Source organism: Mobula birostris, chromosome 23 (assembly GCF_030028105.1).
Source record: "Mobula birostris isolate sMobBir1 chromosome 23, sMobBir1.hap1, whole genome shotgun sequence".
NCBI classification, from domain to species: Eukaryota; Metazoa; Chordata; class Chondrichthyes; order Myliobatiformes; family Myliobatidae; genus Mobula; species Mobula birostris.
The window spans coordinates 42,014,727-42,037,970 of record NC_092392.1 but is presented as its reverse complement, the minus strand read 5'-3'; the positions used below and the strand labels follow the sequence as shown (position 1 = coordinate 42,037,970).

General features: G+C 45.2%; 1 protein-coding gene across 4 annotated transcripts in view; it reads left to right on the top strand.

The window, feature by feature from the left end:
• The first annotated feature begins 1,806 nt into the window (after nucleotides 1–1,806).
• The window catches only part of apaf1 (apoptotic peptidase activating factor 1), a 230,212-nt gene continuing 208,774 nt past the window's right edge, over nucleotides 1,807–23,244 (top strand). For 2 of the 4 annotated variants that reach the window (XM_072241593.1, XM_072241592.1), the window contains exons 1-3: nucleotides 1,820–2,039; nucleotides 18,488–18,634; nucleotides 21,090–21,276. In XM_072241593.1, coding sequence (XP_072097694.1) covers nucleotides 18,497–18,634; nucleotides 21,090–21,276 — 325 coding nt within the window. In that variant the 5' untranslated portion in view covers nucleotides 1,820–2,039; nucleotides 18,488–18,496. Of the gene's footprint in view, nucleotides 2,040–18,487; nucleotides 18,635–21,089; nucleotides 21,277–23,244 lie in introns of all 4 variants that reach the window. The other 2 variants (XM_072241595.1, XM_072241594.1) reach the window with 2 other exon arrangements.

Here is a 23,244-nt window from a genome sequence, read left to right as displayed (position 1 = left end):
GACCGTGTGGGTTTCCTCTGGGTGCTCTGGTTTCCAACTACAGTGCAAAGGCTTACGGGTTGGTAAATCAGGGGACTGCTGGGCAGTGTGGCTCGAAGGGCTGGAAGAGCCTATTCCAGCGGTATATCAGTAAAAATATGAACTTCAATGCTATGATGGTTGTCAATATACATCCTGCTCAATGCAACATGCCACCACTCACAGTATTTGATGTCGTCGTTTGTGCACTGACCTTTTTGTGTATGTGCATCATGTAAACTGAGATCCCATAATAACGAAGGAAGACCTGGTTGCAAGCTCAAACATCTGCCCTCCGGCGCACACCTGTGTACTAAACAGACTGTTCCAACTGCTGGCTTCGACTGGTATGAGGTAAGGAGTTAAAGGGCTTGTGTTTGCATCAAAGGGCTCTTGCAAGCATGAGCAGTGAAAAGATAAGAATGTTTTGATGGTCATAGAAAAGTACAGCACTGAAACAGGCCATTTGGCCCATCTTTTCCATGCCAAAACCGTTTAAACTGACCACTCCTATCAAGCTATACCAGGACTATAGCTCACTGTACCCCTACTATCCATGTACCCATCCAAACTGCTTAAATGTTGAAATTGAGCTCGCATGCACCACTTGTGCTGGCGTATTGAATGGAAGATAGCCATTTTCACATAAAAATAGCAGGCAATTATGTAACAAAACAAAATGGATGATTGTTGAGCTCTATTTCACCAGAGATTTCAATTGAGTTACAAGGTGCAGTAGAGGCCCATCATGTAAGAACTTCTCATCATTTGGGTGTGATGTATGGGAGTTTGCCTCCTACTTCGTGTTACTACACCAGGAATGTTTGTATAGTTGGCATGCAACCCACTTATTAGAAGCCTCAGTGCAGCTTTTCCACAGCTTCAGTACAAATGGCAAAGAAGTGTGCTTGTAATATACTAAACATCAATAGGTTTGATGAAAAGCCATTGATTTGGAACATTCATCACTTTTTATCTCTCTAGATGCTGCCTGAGGTGTTGCATATTTTGGGCATTTTGTTTTTGTTTCACAGTTTCAGTTTTTTATTGTATTTATATATTGCTAGCCTCTTTATGAAAAGTCAAAACAACTGACTTGAAATGTTAACTGTGTTTCTGCTTTCACAACTGCCTGCTGTCTTGCCAAGTGTTTCTAGCATTTTCTGTTTTTAAAAATGGGCCATTCAGCCCATCAATTCTGCTAGCTCTCAGAGCAAATGCATCTTCCCACTCATTTCCCTGTATCCTATTCTGTCATTGTCACCCCCTCAATCTCCTTCCACCCAACTTCAGTGGGACTAAATTACAATAACCAATTGTAATGTACGACAATAACTGGAAGGAAACCTACATGGTCACACAGAAATGGCGCATTTGTGTGTGAGTTCAATGTTTCCTTGACGATGCAGATAGTGGTATCTTTCACGAACTGCATTACGGCCTCAGGCCAAGTGGAGCCGCCTACATTTTAGATATAAGGTGAAATGTAATAGGGTGTGGACAGGTGAGAAGCGGCGCTGTTCCGCAGCAGCAACAAAACGAAAACTGCCGGAGGAACTCAGCAGATCAGGGAGCACCAGTACAAGGAAATGGTTTCGGATCGAGATCTTTCATCTGGCAACACCAACTGTCCCGATTCCACCTCACTGGCAGCTGTCGGGAGCGCGCACGCCGTCCCACTTGTCTCCATCGCGCGCACGCAAATCACGCACCTGGTGCTGAGTTCCGGCGCGAAACGTCGACCATTCCCTCCCGCCGCCAACAGATGTCGCTCGACTCACTGAATTCCTCCCGCCGATGGCTGGCTTGTCGCTCCGGCTGCACCCTGGCCGGGGGCGTGCCCGCTCCTCAGATCGACCGTGTTGCGCGCTTTGCTCGGCCTTTCTCGGCCCAGGCTTATTATGCGTCCACGTACGGACAGACGCACCCGGAACTTGCAGCGGCCGCGGCGGTGTGCGTCTAGGGTATTCGGCCTGCCCGGTAGGGGGGCTAAAAACAGACGGTAGTCACTCCCATCTAGGGTAAGTTTTCCAGGAACCAGTCTAGTGATTCAGCCCGGCTTGTCAGGGCCCGGACCCCGATGGCCTGAGGTTCTGCTGGTTGCCCGGAACTTCCAGTTCGTCCAGGGTAACGGAAGTAACTTACATTTGTACAAAGCTGCTGTTCTTTTAAGTGTAGTCTCTGTGGTCATTTTCAAATAACACTGAAATATTGACCAGACAATCCCTTTAGTGATGTCGGCTGAGCTTTTAACGCCATGGAGATATTTAAAAGTCTTATTTGTAAGAACGACTGTGGTCTCGGTTATAGTATCTCAGTCAAACTGCACTCGATGATGCAAAACTCCTTTGGTGTTGCAGAGGAGAGCGCTTGTTAAATGCACGGAGTTGTGCTTGAACCTACAATGTTCTGGAAATGTTACCAGCGAGTGAAGGAGTGTATGGTTTTGTCCTAGAGTTGGAAGAGCGGAAGGTTGCAAGGTGACAAATTCTTTAATTAGAAGTCCAGAACATGCCCAGAATATTGTTGACTGGCACATGCAGCTTGGAGAGCAGAAAGACCTACAGTTACATTGCCTCTGTATCCGTTTCCTATCATTGGTCTGTTGAAGGCAGTACTCCAGATATCGTTTGTCCAAATAGCCTGGGGTATGGGTCAGTTTATAATAGCCTAGATCGTTCTAGAATGGTGAATTTGAGCACAGATTCCTCGTTAGAGTGATGTGTCTATTATTCTGTCATTTCCCCCATCTTTTTGAAGTACATCATAAGATGTAGAACAGCGTCTTCGGCCTACCAGAACTCTGCTAAACTGTTGCCAATCTTAACTAATCCCGTCTGCCTGACAAGGTCCATATCCTTCCCTACCCTGTCCGTTTGTGTGTGCCCCCCAAGTGCTGCTTTTCATCTGCCGCTACCACTTTCGCTGGCAGCATATTCCAGGTGCTATGGCTCCATAAAACATCAACTGCTTTGCAAATCTTTTTTTTAAAACTTCCACTCTCACCATAAGCCTCTATCCTCTCATATTTGACATTATTAGTCTGGAGAAAAAGACAATAATTGCCCTACCATTGCTTCTAATAACCTTGTATACCTATATCAGGATGACTCTTGACCTCCATTGCTTCAAAGAGAACAAATTTGTGCAGCCGCTCCACAGAACTAATACACTGCAATTCATGTAACATCCTGTGGAACCTGTTGTGTACATTTTCCAAAAAGTCTCCATTTCCTTCCTATGGAGCAGGAGTTCCCAACCTGGCGTCCATGGACCACTCAATTAATGGTTGGTTCATGGTATAAAAAAAGGTTGGGAACGTCTGCTATAGAGTGTAGCTACTGGAATTACACACAATGTGACAGTGGGTGAACATTCTGGGTACAGTGACCACAACTCATGATGTCAGGTAGTTATGGGTAAGGATTGAATTGGATCTTGTGGGAGGGTACTAAATTGTAGGAGGTCAAATTAAGACAGGATAAGTCAGGTGTTAACTGGGAGCTGTTGTGGTTGGACAAGTCTCTGCCTGATGTGGACAATGTTTAGCGTGTTATGGTGGGAAGTAAGGATAAGGATAGTAAGGGGACCTTGGATGACCCAAATGGTTCTAAATTTAGTCTGAAAGGAAAGGAAAACATGTACAAGGTTTTGTTGTTTAGTGGAGTCCAACTCTTCGTGAACTTGTGGACTCCTGCACACCAAGCCTTGTTGGAAGCTGCCTCTCTAAGATCCTCCAAGGTCATACACATTGTCTGAGTAATATTATCTATCCATCATAGCCTGTCGTCCTCTCCTTCTTTTACCTTCTCTTTTTCGTAACATGAGAGTCTTCTCCAAGGAATCCTGTCTTGATGTGGCCAAAATATGAGTTTTTGTCTCATAATCACCCCCCCTCCTCCCCCCCCCCCCCCCAGAGACTCATTCCACCGAGATGCAACACAGAGCATCATAGGAAGTCATTTCTGCCTGTGGCCATCAAACTTTACAACTCCTCCCTTGGAGGGTCAGACACCCTGAGCCAATATGATGGTCCTGGACTTATTTCCTGGTATAATTTACATAATACTATTTAATTATTTGTGGTTTTATTACTATTTAATGATTTATGGTGCAACTGTAACGAAAACCAATTTCCCCTGGGATCAATAAAGTATGACTATTACTACGGAATTAATAGGGCTGATCGACATAATCTTGGTTTTCTTAATATGGAGCAACAAGCTAGCTTTTGCACTTTCTTCTTTCACTTTGATCAGAAGTTTCCTCAGATCCTCCTCACTTTCAGCCATTAAAGTAGTATCATCTGCATATCTGAGGTTGTTAATATCTCGTCCGGCAATTTTGATTCCGACATTTGGCTCCTTTAGACCAGCATTCCTCATAAGATACAAGTTTTAGGAAGCTAAATTCAGGTTGGGCCCTTATAACCGCAGCAGGAAAGTGCTTAATCAGGCAGTTTAGAGCCCTTAGGTCAAAGAGAGTCCCAAGGCTTTTTATACTTAAAGATGGTAACTCAGGAGAGGGTAGGTTCACTCTAGGATAAAGGAGGGAAATCTTGCTGAGAAACAGAGCAAGTGGCTAAAGTACTAAATAAGTACTTAGCGTTGGTATTTATCAAGGGGGGAAATAAATGAAGGACAGTGAAACGGAGAGGGGCATGCTGGTGTGCTGGGTCATTTTAAGATTAAGGAGGAAGTAGTACTGGGTCTTCCTAAAACCTTTAAGGTGGATAATTTCCCAGGGCCTGGTGGCACTTGTCACAGAATATTGAAAAAAAGCAAGTGAGGAGGTTGCTGGGGCTTTGAAAAAAATCATTATATCTTCTAGTATTAGGTGAGGTCCCAGAGGACTGATGAGTAACAGAGGCTGCGTCTTTCTTCAAGAAAGGAAATCAGGATAATCCAGTTAGAAGCCAGAGGGCGTTGCCTCAGGGGCAAGGAAGCTACTGGAGAAGATGCGGAGAGATAGTATTTATGCAGATTTGAAAAGGCACAGCCTGCTTATGCTCAGGGGCAGTCAACATACCTTTGTGCAGACAGGTCAAGCCTTATAAACTTGATTGTTTCTTTTTGAGGTTGTGACAAGGGAGCTTGATAGGGTAAGGCAGCGGATGGTATCTACATGTACTTCATAATAGTTTGACTTCAGAAGTTAAATATTGTATGGAATTCAGTATAAATTGCAAATTAATATTCAGAACTAGCTTGCACCTAAAAGATAGAGTAGGGATGCAAAATTATTCTGGCTGAAGGTCCATGACTAGTGGTGTTCTGGAGAATTGGTGCAGGGGCCTCTGTTTACGATATATATCAAATATTTTGGATTAAAACGTGGATGGGTGGATTAGTAAATTTGCAGATGACACTAGGATTGGTGGAGTTGTGGACAGTGTAAAGGGCTATCAAAAATATAACAGGATATAGATTGATTACAGAGAAGTGTCAGATGGAGTTTAATCTGGACAAGTAGTGTAGTGCTTAGCACAACAGTACTGGGGTCCTAGGTTCCATTCCCACTGCTGTCTGTAAGGAGTTTGTATATTCTCCCTGTGGTTGTGTGGGCTTCCTCTGGGTTCTCTGGTTTCCTCCCACAGTCCAAAGATGGTAGGTTAATTAGTCATTGTAAATTGTCCCCGTGATTAGGCTAGGATTTAATTGGAGGTGGGGTGGGGAGGGCTGTTCTGCAGTGTATCTCATTAAATACATAAGTATGAGATGTTGCATTTTGGGAGGTCAAATGAAGGGAGAAATTATGCAGCTAATTGTAGCCTCCTTAGTACCATTGAGGTACAGAGGGATCTTGGAGTCCAGGTAAGTGACTGTACAAGCGGATCAGGTGTTAAAGAATGTATGTGGCATGCTTGCCTTCATTGGTAGGGGTGTTGAATATAATAGTATGGAAGTCATGCTGCAGCTATGTAAAAGTAGTCAGACTGCACGGATATTTACGTGCTGTTTTAGTCACCTTATTATTGGAAAAACATGGGGATGGTGCAGAAGAGGTTTACAAGGATGCTGCTCATAGAAGGATTAGAAGTTATGAGCTGTAGTATAAAGAAAAGTTGGACAAACTTGGGTTGTTTTGTCTAGAACGTCAGAGGCTGAGGGGAGACCTGATAGAGGTCTGTTAAGTTATGAGAGGCATAGACAGGGTAGACAGTCAGAATCTGCAGGTATGTTTTCTTCTTGCAATTAATTTCCCAAAATGTATCATCTCACGCTCATCCAGATTAAATTCCATCTGCTATCTCTCTGTCCATATTTCCAACTGATCCATATTCTGCTTTGACAGCCTTCCTTGCTATCCGTAATTCCTTGTGTTGGCTCAAAATTAATCAGAATCATGTTTAAAATCATTGGAATGCATAGGTCATGAAATGTTGTTTTGTGGCTGCAATACGTAATAAAAAAATTACATTAAGAAATATATTAAAATTAAAGTAGAGCAAAAAAGAAAGAGATAGTGAGCTAGTGTACATGGATTAATTGTCCATTCAGAAATCTGTTGATGGGGAAGAAGCTATTCCTAAAGTATTGAGTGTGTGTGTCTTCAGGCTCCTGCACCTCTTTTTTTTTGCATGTGCTTGTGTGCATGCGTGTCTGTGTGAATGCGTGCGTGTGCATCCTTGATGATGTCTTTTTTTTCATGACTTTTACAAGGCGTGGAGCGAGAGACAGACTATGTGGTGCGCCACTCCTCACACAGACATTTTTGCAGTATTTTTCCCTTTTTTATTTGGAGGTCGAGTTGTGATCTCGACACTCAACCTGGCATGGATAGAAAGCGTACTCGGGAGTGGACCCGACTGGTTTCAAACCCGGGAACCTCCACTCCCGGGTCCGACGCTGATGTCGTTGCGCCACCAGCTGGCCCCTCCTGCACCTCCCTGATGATAGCAGTGAGAAGCGGATATGTCCTGTGTGATGGGGATCCTTAATGATGAACGCTACCTTGTTGAGTTATTGCCTTTTGAAGATGTCCTCGATGTTGGGGAATGCTAGTGCCCATGATGGAGCTGGCTGAGTTTACAACTTTCTGTAGATTTTTCTGATCCTATTCAGTGGCATAACAGATGGTGGTGCAACCAGTTAGAATGCCCTGTACAAATTTGCGAGAGTCTTTGTTGACGTACCTGTGCAGGTCTCCTCAAACTCCTAATGAAGTATAGCTGTTCTTGTGTCTTCTTTGTAATTACATCAATATGTTGTGCCCAGGATAGATCTTCAGTGATGTTGATGCCCTGGAACTGGAAACTGCTCAATCTTTCCATTGCTGATTCCTGGATGTGTTCCCTTGACTTCCATTTCCTGAAGTCCACGATCAATTCCTTGGTCTTACTTTAACTGTAAGGTTATTGTGGCACCACCACTCAATCAGCTGATCTCTCTCACTCATCTGCACTGCCTCATCACCGCCAACAATAGCTGTGTCATCGGCAAATTTATAGATGGTTTGTGAGCTGTGCCTAACAACGCAGTCGTGGGTGTAGAGAGATTAGAGCAGTGGTCTAAGCACTCATCCTTGAGGTGTGCCAATTTTGTTTGTCAGCGAGGAGGAGGTGATATTTCCGATCTGCACTGACTGTGGTCTTCCAATCAGGAAGTCAAGGAATCTAGTTTTAGAGGGAGGTACAGAGGCCCATGTTTTAGATCTTGCTGAATGGAACTGAGGGTATAATAGTTTTTTTTAGATTATGAGGACATTCAGTCCTCATTTATTGTCATTTAGAAATGCATGCATTAAAAAATGATACAATGTTCCTCCTGAATGATATCACAGAAACACAGGAGAAACCAAGACTAAAACTGACAAAACCACATAATTATGACATATAACAACAGTGCAAAGCAATACTATAATTTGATAAAGAGCAGACCATGAGCACAGTTTAAAAAAAAAAGTTTCAAGTCCCGATAGTCCCATCATCTCACGCAGATGGTAGAAGGGAGAAACTCTCCCTGCCATGAACCTCTAAGCGCCGCAAACTTGCGGATGCAGCACCATTGGAAGCACCCAACCGTAGCGGACTCTGAGTCCATCCGAAAACTTCGAGCCTCCGATCAGCCTTCCAGCACCAAGCACCATCCTCTGCCAAGCGCTTCGACCCCTCCCCGGCCGCCGAGCAACACACAAAGCCGAGGACTCAGGGCCTTCCCCTCCGGAGATTCTGGATCACACAGTAGCAGCGGCAGTGAAGCAGGCATTTCAGAAGTTTCACAAGATGTTCCTCTGTGCTCTCATGTCTGTCTCCATCAAATCAGGATTGTGCACGGCACCCTACTTGACAGATAACAGATATCACCACCGGAGTGGCCGCTACGAGCTGTGTTGTGCTGCCATCTTCTCCTCCCTCCAGTGTTGCACATTGAGCTGTAATCAATAAACAGCATCCTGACACAGGTATTGCTATTGTTCAGGATATCCAAGGATGAGTGGAAAGCCAGTGAGATTGTATCTATTATAGACCTATGATGGCAAAAGGCAAATTGTAGCAGGTCCAGGTCCTTGCTTAGGCAGGAGCTGATTCTGGACATGTCCAACCTCGCAAAGCACTTCACAGTAGATGTGGGTGCCACTGGTTGATATTCACTGTGGCAGCTCACCCTGCTGTTCTTGGTCACTGGTACGATTATCACCCTTTTGAAGCAGGTAGGAAGCTCCATCTGCAGCAGTGAGAGATCGAAGGTGTCCTTGAACACTACGGCCAGGTGGTTAGCACAGATTTTCAGTTTCCTACCAGGTACACTATCAAGGCCAGACGCCTTGTGAGAATTCACCCTCATGAAAGTTGTTCTGATGTCAGCCTTCAAGACTGAGATCAGAGAGTCACCAGATACTACAGTGATTTTATTCTCCCTTTTAAAGCGTGTATAAAAGTTGTTTAGCTCATCTAGGAGTGAAGCATCACAGTCATTCATGTTAAGTTTTGTAGGAAGTAATGGCCTGCAAACCCTGCCAGAGCTGATGTGCATCTGATTCTGTCTCTAATTTCAATTGGAATTGTTTCTTTGACTCTTAAAATAGCCTCCCAGAGGTTGTACCTGGATTTCTTGTAAAGTTCTGGGTCACTGGTCTTGAATGCCAGATTACCAATCTCCTGGTTCATCCACTGCTTTTGGTTTGGTATCTCCAGTATGTTCTCAAAAACTTCCATGCAGGTCTTGATGAAGTTGGTGACAACTGTGAGGTATTAATTCAGATCCGAAGATGAGTGCTGGTTAGAAACCAAGGTGCATTCTTGGTTTCTCATTTGGTTTGCTGTGGGTTTGCGCTGTACTGCAGAACTTTGTTTAATCTTGGGAGATGCATCTGTTATGTGGGAGAATGCTGCAATGTAAGAAAAAAAAATGAAATGTTAAACCTGATGGATATTAAAGAACCTGTGGGAGGTTTTAAATAATCAGAAGTTTCTCTTATAGTCTTAAGTCTTCAAAGTCTTAGTTTTAAAGTTAAAACATGTCAGGTTCATAAATACAATTGATGTGTCTGTCAAATCAGATACAACTGGCTGTATTTTTTTCTATGGATGTAGAGGGATGTACATACTGAGTGGGTAAAAAAATTCTGGAAACCAAGTATAATGTGAAAAGTATTGGGTTTCTCTACTAGCAGGAATAAAAAACATATGATCTAAATAATATGTAATGCCGAGAGGAGGGTATCCCACAATTTCTGCACAATTTGCAAAATGATTGTATTTAGACTCAGCAAGAAAATAGGACAGCTCGCAGAATTTTATTATTTATGAGTGAAAATTTATACAAAATTAGGGCAGTTGTGCTTTGGTTGCATAGGGCTGTGAGGATTACGTACAGCACCGGCCTGCTGTTATGAGAAGGATGGCAATGCATTGGGTAGGTCATAGATGGCTTACAAGGTTGCTACCCAGAACAGGCAGGATTTCTGAGAGAAAGGTGAACAGGCCGTATCCACTGGTGTTTAGAAAAATTGGGTGATTTGACTGAAACATATATGATGCTGAGGGGATTTTTTTATCATGATGTATGTGGAAAGAGTGTTCAATCTTGTGGGAGAATCTAGAAGCTAGCAGTCATTGTTTTAAAAGAAAAATGAGGACTTGCCCATTGAAGACAGCATTTTTTTTCTGAGGGTCATGTGGCTTTGGAATTCCCTTTCATAAAGACAGAGGTACTAGAGTAAGTTTCTTGATAAGCAAAGGGATGAAACGTTATGAGATAGGCAAGAATGTGGCGTTGATATTCCAATCAGATCAGACGTGAATTTCAGCATAACTAAAATTCAGAAGGCCGCACACCCTATTTCTCTTTGTACATGCTTGCTGTACATAAAGCAGCACAAAGAATGATCTGGCTTGTCAGTAGTAGTTAAACTAATTGGATCAGGAAAATCAGAAAGCAGACACATTCTACCAATGTCAATCAGGTTAATATATCAACTATGTTAATGATTTCAATCTGGAAAATCATTTTTTTCTGTAGTATTCGTACTGTTGCAATGAAAGGTATAGGTTGTTAGCGAGGTTCTGATGTTATCTGCATCCGGGCAGTGAATGCACTGTTCTGTTGCCAGATGTTGAAAAGCCACTCAAACAACAAAGAATTTCTGCATAATTATGAAAAATGTGAAGTTAGGAAAAAATGTATACGCGAAGTCAAAAGTAGTTTTTCTTTGTAACAGTTTTCTGTGATGATGTTGGAGAAATTGCTTCATTAAAACTGCACAATAATGATCTCCAAGTGTACTCTTACATCTGAGTGCTGTAGTGTTTCCCTCTGGTCTTTACTGTACACGTTGTTTATAAAGTATATCATACTGACTTTTAAATAGGCCACCTACAGTTTTAAAAATTTGTTTCTAAGCATTATTTGGCTTTACATTTTTGTGCATTCTTTTAGCCACAATAGATTTGAGATAAATGGTGTTTAAAAATAAATCCTTACATTCAAAATCTTAAGTTTGTCAGTAAGCAACCAGGTTTCTGGGGGCTCAGCATTAATCAGATTTCTGCTATCCTGCAGTAACCAGACTGCCTTTGAACAACCACTACAGTGACCCACTCCTCATGTCATGAAAGTCAATAATCTAATTGTCAAGGATTACTGTTGGTCAGCTGCACTATTCCTTCTTAACTGGGCCGCTCTAACTGAAATGCTGCTGCACGCATAGCCTTTGTTGCTGCGCAGCTGGTATAAAGACACGAGAAAATGTTTACAAAACATGAAAGATTTTCTTTGTTGTACTGTATTTCATTATACCCTTCAATTAAGAAATAAAATCAAAAATATGTGATTTCTAAATTTTAATTCTAAATATTTATATTATGCATATTACAAAAAAAAATTAAAGGCCATGCAATTTCTGGCTGCAAAAAATGTTAGAGGGAATGTTGATTGACTGCCTGGAGAAAAATGGGTATTTGCTTTATGTTTTAGTTGTCTGCAAAAATGCACTCATTTTGAGCTGTGGCTAGGCACAGCTCAAATGCTATCTATAAATTTGCTGATGATACAACCATTGTTGGCAGAATCTCAGATGGTGACTAGAGGGAGTACAGGGGCGAGATATACAGGTAGTTGGGTGGTGTCGCAGCAGCAACATTGCACTCAACGTCAGTAAGACCAGAGAGCTGATTGTGAACTTTAGAAAGGGTAAGACAATGGAACACAGGGATGGAGGGATTAGAAGTGGAAAGAGTGAGCAATTTCAAGTTCCTGGGTGTCAATATCTCTGAGGACCTAATCTGGTCCCAACAAATCAATACAGCTATAAAGAAGGCAAGACAATGACTATATTTCATTTGAAGTTTGAGGAGATTTGGTATGCCTCTGAAGCACTCACAAGTTTCTATAGATGCACCGCGGAGAGCATTCTAACTGCTGCAACACCATCTGGTAAGGAGTTTTTATTATTATGTATTTCAGTGTAGACGGTGGCATTCATTAGTCTCGTGAGACCATGGATCTGCGCCTGGAAAGTCTTGCTTCAGTCTGTGTTAGAGCAGCGTCTGTTGTGGCTGTAGAGGCCCACACGGGAGTGACAGTCTCGGCTGCAGCGACTGCACTTGAAGGCGCTGTCCTCCAGTGTTGTCTTGGTGCTGTTTTTCAGACGAGTGCGCTTTTCTTCAGCAGCAAGCCTCAGCTTCTCTTCTCCTCTGTTTAGACCTCTGCGTAGTTCCAGCCTCCAGTGAGAGCGATTGCTTGCGATATCCTCCCACCTCTCAACGTTCATTTTCAGTGACTTCCTGTCTCTCTTGCAAACGTCTTTGAAACGAAGATGGGGCCACCCTTGTGCTCTCCTGCCAGAGGCCAGTTCCCCGTATAGCAGGTCTTTCGGGATCCTTCCGTCTGACATGCGGTGTACGTGGCCCAGCCAGCGGAGGTGGCATTGTTGGAGCAGGGTGAAGAGGCTGGGTATCTGGGCGCGGGCCAGGACCTCATTGTTAGTGACTCGGTCAGTCTGCGTGATGTCCAGGATGCGTCTCAGGCTGCGAAGGTGGAAGGTGTTGAGATGCCGCTCCTGTCTGTAGTACAGGCTCCAGGTCTCGCTGCCGTAAAGAAGTGTGCTGAGGACGCAGGCCCTGTAGACTGCAACCTTGGTGTGCGTCATCAGCTTTCTGTTCTCCTAGACTCTCTTTGTCAGCCTGGCAAATGTTGAGACTGCTCGTCCGATCCGTCTGTTGATCTCAGGGTCTAGGGAGAGACTGTCCGTGATGGTGGAGCCAAGGTATGTAAACTCGTGAACTACCTTCAGATCGTAGCTCGTGCTCAACGCCTTGACCCAACACGTTGGTCGTCTTCAGGCTGATGGTCAAGCTGAAGTCCTGGCAGGCTCTTGAGAAGCTGTCCATGAGGCGTTGCAGTTGCTCTTCAGAGTGTGTTGCCAGTGCCGCATCGTCTGCAAACAACATGTCCCTGATGAGTACTTGGTTTTCGCCCTCAGCCGGGACAGACTGAACAGCCTCCCGTCTGATCTGGTGTGGAGGTAGACACCATCAGTTGATGTTCCAAAGGCGTGCTTCAGCATGACTGCAAAGAAGATGCCAAACAGGGTGGGGGCAAGCACACAGCCCTGCTTCACACCGCTGCGGATGTTGAAGGCCTCTGAAGAAGAGCCGTTGAACTGAACGACGCCCTTCATGTCTGTGTGGAATGACTGAACTATCCTGAGAAGCCTCGGGGGACAACCAATCCTGGCGAGGATTTTGAACAGTCCATCTCTCCTCACAAGGTCGAAACCCTTCGTAAGGTCAATGAAAGCGATGTAGAGTGGTTGTCTTTGCTCTCTGCATTTCTTTTGTAGCTGTCGAAGGGAGAAGATCATGTCGATTGTGGAGCATTCTGACCTGAAACCGCACTGAGACTCGGGATATACCCTTTCAGCTATTTTCTGCAGTCTCTTCAGGACCAAGTGGGCGAAGACCTTCCCAACGATACTCAGCAAGGAGATTCCCCTGTAGTTGTTACAGTCGCTTCTGTCCCCTTTGTTCTTATATATGGTGACAATGTTTCAGTCTCTCATGTCTTGCAGCACTGTTCCCTCTATCCAGCACAGTTGTTCGTGCAGGTGGTTTAGCAGGATGCCCTTTGCGCATTTGATGGCCTCTGGTGGAATGCCATCCAATCCTGGTGCCTTCCCAGTGGGCAGGCTGTCGATGGCTTTACTCAGCTCTTCGGCAGTCAGCAATGCATCAAGTTCCTCCGTGACGGGCATTCCAAGGCGCCTAGCACGCTGTATAAGATGCTGTTTTCTCTGGAGAAGAGTTCCGAGTAATGCTCCACCCCTCTCTCCATCTGCTTGCCTTTGTCATTAATGGTCTTGCCTGTTATGGTTTTCAATGGTGCTGTCTTGCTCTGGGTTGGCCTGATGGCTTTCTTGATCCCCTCTTACACTCCACAGATGTTGCCTGTGTCAAATGATGACTGAATGCTTTCGCATAGTTGTAGCCAGTAGTCATTTGCACAGCATCTGGCTGTTTCCTGGGCCTTGCTTCTTGCTGTCCTTAGCGCTTGCAGTGTTGCCTGGGTGGGGTGGCGTTTGTGTAACACGATTAGTAGTGCAACACGCTTCACCTCGATGACAGCAGTGAGCTTACTTGAGCTCACTTCAAACCAGTCCTGTGTCTTGCCCCATTTCTTCCCGAAGGCCTTAAGTGCAGTGCTGTGGCTAGTGTCCCTGAGAGAGTCCCATCGCTGAGCATCTCCTTCTGGTGGGTCTGCAAGGAGAGCATCCTCCAGTGACTTGATGAACTCTGCGGCTTTGTCTGGGTGTTGTGTCTTACTGGCATCGATGTGCTGCTTGCCTGGAGGCTTGGCGCAGTGCATCTTCTTCGGCCGAAGTCTGATCTTGCAGCAAACCAGAGAGTGATCCGTGTCGCAGTCGACACTCTGAAAAGAGCGAGTCGTGAGCACGTTTCTCAGGTGATGGCGTCTTGTGATTATCAGGTCTAGCTGGTGCCAGTGTTTGGAGTGGGGATGCCGCCAAGACACTTTTGTGCTGAGCTTTGGTCTGGAAGTTGGTGTTGGTGACACAATTCGTGGAGCATGCAAAGCTCGAGCAGTCGTTGCCCGTTGTCATTCATGCTGCCAATCCCATACCGCCCCAGGCAGCTTGGCCAGGAGTCATGGTCAGCGCCCACTCTGGCGTTGAAGTCGCCAAGTAGCAGCAACTGTTCCTGACTTGGGATCTCCTGTATCATCATTGAGAGCTGGTCGTAGAACTCGTCCTTTGCGTCTTGTGTAGAGTAGAGGGTTGGGGCATAAACGTTGATAAGGTTGACAGGCCCGTCTGATGTGTGGAGTGGAAGTGAGAAAATTCGTTCCGTCCCTTTCTCGCTAGGCTCTACCATCTTCAGCAGCGAGTTCTTCACAGCAAAGCTGACACCATGCTCTCTGGTCTCGTCTGAGCCCTTCCCCTGCCAGAAGAAGGTATAGTCTCTTTCACCTAGGGTTCCAGCTTCTGCGAGACATGTCTCTTGCAATGTCCACTTGGAGTCTCGACGGTTCATTGTTAATCACTGCTGTCTTGCGTGTGTCGCTGATCTCCCGAAGGTCATCTGATATACCAGTTGTCATGGTCCGTATATTCCAGCATCCTAGTCTGAGTGCTGGCTTCTTCCTTTGTCTTCTAGTTGTGCCTGGTGCAGCGTTTACAGTCCGCAGTTCGGGCTACTTGTATCCCTAAGCCCCGTGCACCCAGTGGAGCGGGCAGACTGTGGCGGGACAGCCCCTAACTGGCTGGGGGCCGCCCAGCTTGAGGCGGGCAGTAACTGTCCAGTGAGACGTGACGGTCTCTCCCTCCATCGAAAGCAACCCCTGGCTTTTCAGTGTACTGCTGCCACAGGGTTAACAAGTTTTATAGCATATGCCAGTGGTATTAAACCTGATAATGATTAATGAATTTATTTTTAATATATATTTGAAGAACACTTTTTCAAATGGCCTTCTGCTTCCATTTACATTTTTAGTCAACTATAGGCACATGGATGATAGAAAAATGGAAGGTGATGTAGGTGAGATTAATCTCAGTAGGTTGAAAGATTGGCAGAGATCATGGGCTGTGTTGTGTTTTATTGTTCTACACTTTACTTTTCTCTTTGCTGCTGTTACTTTAAACCTCTGTGGTTGAAAAGGGCCCGTGCAGTTGTTCCCTTCTAACTTCTAGTGGGCAAATAATGTGATCTCTCCAAAGTGCCGCACAGTAGTGGTGTGAACTGATTTTGATGGATTGCGACGAAACCAGAAATCTGTTGTACATTATGGATGTTTTATTAGGTTAGATTACATTTTTTTTTATTCAGTTCTATATTTCATGAATCAGGTGTGAACAGTCAAACAGCTGCCCAGCCAAAGGAACATGTTGTTCAATTAACAGATTTCTGGTAAAAAGAAAACAAAATGCACACTAAACTGGAAGTTCAGGAGAATTCGGAGGTGCTTTTATTATATTCTTAGAGGTACTGTCTTTGACAATGTGCCACAAATGAGGTTTCTTAACAAGTTAAGAGCCCATGGTGGTACAGGAAAGATAGTAGCATGGATAAAGCAGTGGCCGATTGGCAGAAGGCAAAGGGTGGGAACAAAGGGAGCTTTTTCTGTTTGGCTGCCAGTCGGTGACTAGTGGTGTTCCATAGGATCTGTGTTGAGACCACTTCTTTTACGTTATATGTCAATGACTTGGATGACAGAATTGATGGCTTTGTTGCAAAGTTTGCAGATGATACAAAACGGGTGGAGTGGCAGGTAGTTTTGAAGAAGTGGGGAGGTCACAGAAGGACTTGGATTAGGAGAATGGGCAAAGAAGTGGCAGATGGAATACAGTGTTGTGAAGTGTTTGGTCATCCACTTTGGTAGAAGAAATAAAAGGGTAGAATATTTGCTATATGGGCAGAAAATTCAAAAATCTGAGGTGCAAAGGGACTTGGGAGTCCTTGTGCAGGGTTCCCTAAAGATTAATTTGCAGGTTGAGTTGGTAGTGAGAAAGGCAAATGTGATGTTAGCATTCATTTCAAGAGGATCAGAATATAAAAGTAATGTTGTGACCTTATAAATCACTGGTGAGACCTCACTTGGAGTATTGTGAACAGTTTTGGGCCCCTTATCTAAGCAAGGATGTGGTGACATTGGAGAAGGTTCACGAAAATGATTCCGGGATTGAATGGCTTGTCATTTGAAGAACGTTTCATGGCTCTGGGCCTGTACTCACTAAATTCAGAAAAATGAGGGGTGATCTCTTTGAAACCTATCAAATGGTGAAAGGCCTTGATAGAGTACATGTGGAGAGGATGTTTCCTCTGGTGGGGGAGTCTTAAGACCAGAGGACAGAGCCTCAGAATAGAGAGGAGGCTTTTAGAACACAAGGAGGAAGTTCTTTAGACAGGGAGTAGTGAATCTGTGGAATTCATTGCCACAGGCGGCTGTGGAGGCCAAGTCATTGGGTATATTTGATTAGTCAAGGCATGAAGGGATATGGGGAAATTGGGGCTGAAGGGGAAAATGGATCAGCCATGATAAATGGCAGAGCAGACTCGATGGGCCAAGTGGCCTAATTCTGCTGCTGTATCTTACGGCCTTTCAAGTAGAACATAAAACAGTACAGCACAGGAACAGGCCCTTTGGCCCATAATGTTGTGCTGAACTAATTAAATTACCAATCCAATGGTCAATTAAACTAATCTGTTCTGCCTACACAATGTTCATATCCTGCACATGAGCTGCACATTCATGTGCCAATCTAAGAGCCTCTTGTGTACTTCTGTAGATTGAAATGAAAGAGGAGATTGGTAGTCCAGCTTGGCTGCTTGTTCACTGAAGCTGGAGGTTAGGTCGCAAACGTTTTGTCACCACTGAAGGTGACATCGTTGCACAATCGAGTTTTGCTTCTGCATTTCTATAGGTTTGACTTGTTCTGATCAGTTGGCGGTCTCACTGGCTGCTAGTCTTTGCTGGATCCCAGTCAACTGGATAGCTGAGTGATCTCTGCTGGCCCGTATCCCTGATTATTGGTCAATATGAGTATGGGTTCCTTGGGTGTTGATGGCTCACCCTTCGGCCCCACTTCCGCACTCGCATAGGTTTGTAAATTGCAACCAATTCAATATGCTGGTCTTCCATTGAGAACCAACCTTCTTAGAACTCTCTTGATTTCTTGTTTTGTGATTCTGCCAGGATTTTGTAGTTTCCCTTACAAACTTGTGTCTTTGGTCTTCATGTACTGAGATGAGTGACAGAGGATCATGTTGTCTTACGGTTAGCTGATGTTTACCACTAATCACAAACTTCCAGCCAGAATAAGTTCCATTGACCACTACCCTCTGTCTTCTCTGGACAGATCGTAAGGTGTGACAGATGAGTAGCATTTTCCTGTTGAGAAAGATAGGAATGGCCCAAAGGCACTATCTAGAGAGCAGGGGAGTTTCCTGGCAATGAAACCGGCATTTATTCTCTGAATCAACTAAAAACAAACTGGACTGGATCACGCTGGACCAGACACACTTGCTCCTATTGCTGCACCAGCGTTTTGCACTACGCAGTTAAAAATGATCTTGAAACCTCTGTGGTGATTAGACAGCAACTGACAGAGACCTCACCCCAGACACTGCTCTGAATAACTTTGACAGGTTTAGCACGCTAAAGCACTATCCATTAATTGAAAACATAAAACTTCTGAGAAATAAAGTAAGAACAAATAAGGAAAATGCATGTTTCTTCATAGATGCTGCCTGATCCACTAAGTTTTGCCCAAGTTTTTGTCCGTAGAGGGTATTAATGTTTGTTTTGTTTTTGTTTAAATGTAAAAAGAAAATCCTTTGTGGTGGTAAAATTGTTTTTAGGAAGCAATCTTCAAACTTGAAACATGAAGGATTACTAATTAAATGGCTGAGTTGTGTTAGAGAACACATTATTACATGTGCTCAGTTTAATTTTAATATTGAAGATTTCAGCTGCAATGTTTCAATTTTAATATGGTTTTATTAAACCTACTTCAGACAGGAAGCATGGACGAACAAACCCGCAGTTGTTTGTTGAGGAATCGTTCAGCGCTTGAGCAAGATATCAAGACCTCATACATTATGGATCACTTAATAAGTGAAGAAGTTCTGAATCTTGATGATGAACAGAAGGTTAAAGTTCAGGTAATTGACCATTTGCTGATGTATATAATAAAAGGTATGATCGATTTGCATCCTATTATGTCCATAGTTTGATTATTACATCGGAGTTTAGAAGAAACCTGTAAAATTCTAACACGACTAGGCTTCTGATATAGGGAAGATGTTCCTTATTGCTGGAGAGTCCAGAACTAGGGGACCACAACCTCAACAATTCCATTTAGAGCTAAGATCAGGAGAAATTGGGATTCTGAATAAGTCTGTCTCTTTGAGGTAGGCAAAGGATGGGAAGGCGAAGGAACCATGGTTAACGAGGTGTGGAGCATCTAGTGAAAAGGAGGAAAGAAGCATACTTGGGTCTAGGAGGCAAGGAACAGACAGGGCTTTTCAGAATTATACAGGAAGGAGTTTATGAAGGTACTTGAGAAAGCTAGAAGGCCTTGGTGAGTGGGTTTAAGGAAAACGCCAAGGCGTTACACATGCATGTGAAGACCAGGAGGATGATTAGAGTGAGGGTAGGACCAACCAGTGATAGAAGTTGAAATGAACCAGGACTTGGAGAAGAAAGGTGAGGAACAGCCGTTCTAATCTACCGAATGTTGAAAGGACTAGATAGGGTGGATATGGAGAGGATGTTTCTTATGGTGGGGGTATCCCGAATTAGAGGGCACAGCCTCAAAATTGAGGGTGACCCTTTAGTACAGAGGTAAGGAGGAATTTTTTTTTTAGCCAGAGAGTAGTAAATCTGTGGAATGCTCTGCCACAGACTGCGGTGGAGGCCAAGTCCATGGGCATATTTAAGGCGGAAGTTGATTATTTCCTGATTGACCGGGGTATTAAAGGATATGGCAAGAAGGCAGGTGTATGGGGTTGAGTGGAATCTGGGATCAGCCATGATGGAATGGCAGAGCAGACCTGATGGGCTGAATGGCCTAATTCTGCTCCTTTGTCTTACGGTCTTATGGACAGGATTACTGCTCCTTTGGCAATGGTCGTCTTGTCCTCACTGGCTTCAAAAGTAGTACCGGAAGATCAGAGGGTGGCAAATGTTACTTCATTGTTCAAAAAAAGGTAATAAGAATAATCCTGGGAATTATAGACAGTGATTCTTACATCAGTGGTGGGTCAGTATTGGAGATAATTTTTAGAGAAAGTATTTATGAGCATTTGGAGAAGCACAGTCTGATTAGGGTTAGTCAGCATGGCTTTGTGAGCGGCAGGTCTTTCCTTACGAGCCTAATTAAGTTATTCAAGGAAGTGACGAAAACAGATTGCTGAAGGTGGAGCAGTGGATGTGTATATGGATTTTAGTAAAGAGCTTGACAAGGTAGGCTCATTCAGTAGGTTTAGGTGGCATGAGATCAAGGGGAATTTGGCTGCATGGATTCAGAATTGGTTTGCCTACAGAACACAATGGGTGTTAGTAGAGGGACCATATTCTGACTGAAGGTTGGTGATCGATAGTGTTCCGCAGTGATCTGTTCTGAGACCCTGTGATTTTTGTGATCACAGAAAAAAATCTTTATGATTTTTAGAAATAACTGAGGAAGTGGAGGAGTAGGTTTGTAAGTTTACAGATGATGCAAAGGTTGGTGGTGTTGTGGATTGTGAGGAAGGTTGTTGTAAATTATAATGTGGCATAGGCTGGATACACAGATGGGCTGAGAAGTGGGAGATGCGGTTTATCCAGAAAACTGGGAATTGATACACTTTGGAAGATCAAACATGAAGGCAGAGTGCAGGGTTAATGACAGGATTCTTAGCAGTGTGGAGAAACAGGGATGTTGGGTTCCACATCCATCGATCCCTCGACGTTGGCACACAAGTTGTTAGGGAGGTTAAGAAGGCATATGGTGTGTTGTCCTTCATTAGTTGGGAAATTGAATTCAAGAGTTCCGAGGTAATGTTGCAGCTCTATAAAACTCTGGTTAGGGCATACTTGGATCACCTCTTTATAGGAGGATATGAAAGCTTTAGAGAACATGCTGAGGAGATTTACCAGGATGCTGCTTGGATTGGAGAACGCATCTCATGAAGAAAGGTTGGGCAAGCTAGAACTTCATACCAAAGGAATGAAGAGATGTGCCGAGAAGGCAGGAGCATGATAGTGAAGTGCATGATCAGCTATGTTTGTCTTGAGTAAGAGAGAAGCCCCAAATGACTTGCTCTTGCTTCTGTTTTTTCCTATTTCTATGGAACAGGAACATCTTCAAGTTCCCTGTTCCCTCAGTTGAAACTTTTTTTATAGTTGCTTAACCAAAGGCCTATAATGCCCAAGGTAGTAGCTTGTCGGAGTAATTTAATATATGAATTAAAGTGGTTCAAGTAAAGCTGCCACCACCATCTCAAAGGTGGCCATTAAATATGTGCCTTGTCAGTTATACACAGATCTCAAAATGTAAATTGAACCTGCCCGTTAACAATGAGAAAGTGTTATGTTGGAGAATTGTTCTTATTTATGATTTTCACTTTTCTCTAGGCTACACAGAAAGAACGAGCTGCTTTGCTTATTGATTTGATACTTAAGAAGGACAATTATGCTGTCATATCTTTCTATAATGCATTGCTGAATGAAGGCTACAAGGAACTTGCTGCTCTTCTTCAAGATGGCCTTCCAATCATATCAGCCTCAAATAAAAGTTCCATGGATGGTCTGACACCCTATGGTAGGCATATTTTGTGGAAAGTTTTGTCTATAACAGTTAAGTATAAAGGTGATCTTGTAGCGGTGTGCTACACACAGCGCTAGAATAACCACACGGAGTCGTTGAGTTGGAGTTGCAATAAAGAGATTTATTCAAACTTCGCGGCCTGCTTTAAAGCCTACCCGTTCCCGCCCTCCCTGAGGCGGGACTGCTGTGGGGAATGCATATTCCCAGACCCTTTCCGCGTGCGGGATTTTCCCCCTGCTGGTGAAGATGGCCTGGCGCCCTTTCTGGGGCCGGCCCTCTGCCTGCGCGCGCTGTTTCGTGGGCTGGTTCGTGTGTGCTAGAAAGTGGGTCGCCACGTAACCCCTCCCCCCCCAGAACCGGCGATACCTTCCCCAATGTCCACAGTCTGGATTGGCCTCTGTTTGGGAGGTCTGTCCCTGCGCCACGGTGCCTGAGCCTGGACCGGCTGCGCCAAGTCCACATGGGCCGGTTTGAGTCGGTCCACCATGAAAATCCCCTCTCTCCCCCCCAATGTCCAGCACGAACGTGGACCCGTTGTTCCTGATCACCTTAAACGGCCCCTCGTAGGGCCGCTGTAGTGGTGCCCGGTGTCTGCCCCGTCGTACAAAAAGAAACTTACAGTTCTGCAGGTCTTTGGGTACGCAGGTCGGGCTCTGTCCGTGCTGTGAAGTGGGTATGGGGGCCAGGTTACCGAGCCTCTCCCGTAGTCTGTCCAGGACTGCTGTGGGTTCTTCCTCTTGCCCCCTTGGGGCTGGTATGAACTCTCCTGGGACGACCAGGGGTGCGCCGTACACCAACTTGGCCGATGAGGTGTGCAGATCTTTCTTGGGCGCTGTGCGGATTCCGAGCAGGACCCAGGGAAGCTCGTCCACCCAGTTAGGCCCCTCCAGGCGGACCATGAGATCCGACTTCAGGTGACGGTGGAAACGCTCCACTAGTCCGTTCGACTGTGGGTGGTAGGCAGTTGTGTGGTGTAGCTGCGATCCTAAAAGGCTGGCCATAGCCCACCACAGGCTGGAGGTGAACTGGGCGCCCCTGTCGGAGGTAATGTGGGCCGGTACCCTGAAGCGGGCTACCCAGGTTGCGACCAGTGCTCGGGCGCAGGATTCGGAGGTGGTGTCGCTGAGCGGGATCGCCTCTGGCCATCTGGTGAACCGGTCTACGATAGTTAGGAGGTACCGCGCTCCTCGTGACACTGGCAGGGGCCCCACGATATCCACATGAATGTGGTCGAACCTCCGGCAGGTGGGTTCGAACTGCTACGGCGGAGCCTTGGTGTGCCGCTGCATCTTGGCCATTTGGCACTGCATGCACGTTTTGGCCCATTCACTGACCTGTTTACGCAGTCCATGCTACACGAACCTGTTGGAGACCAGCCGGATGGTTGTAGTGATGGAGGGGCGCGCTAAGTTGTGAATGGATTCGAAAACCCGCCGGCGCCAGGCTGCCGGGACGACGGGGCGGGGTTGGCCGGTAGCTATGTCACATAGTAGGGTCCTCTCACCTGGGCCTACGGGGAGGTCTTGAAGCTGCAAACCGGAGACTGCAGTCCTGTAACTGGGGATCTCAGCATCTGCCTGCTGTGCCTTTGCCAGCGCTGCATAGTCCACCCCCTGGGACGGGGCCTGTATGGTAGGTCTGGATAGTGCGTCTGCCATGATGTTGTCCGGTCCCGAGACATGCTGGACGTCCGTCGTGTACTCGGAGATGTAGGACAGATGTCGCTGCTGGCGGGATGACCAGGGGTCGGACACCTTCGTGAACGCAAAGGTAAGCGGTTTGTGGTCTGTAAAAGTGGTGAAAGGCCTACCTTCTAAGAAGTACCTGAACTGTCGGATTGCCGGGTATAGTGCCAATAGCTCCCGGTCGAAAGCACTGTATTTGAGTTCGGGTGGTCGTAGGTGTTTGCTGAAGAACGCCAGGGGTTGCCAGCGACCCTCGATGAGTTGTTCCAGCACTCCA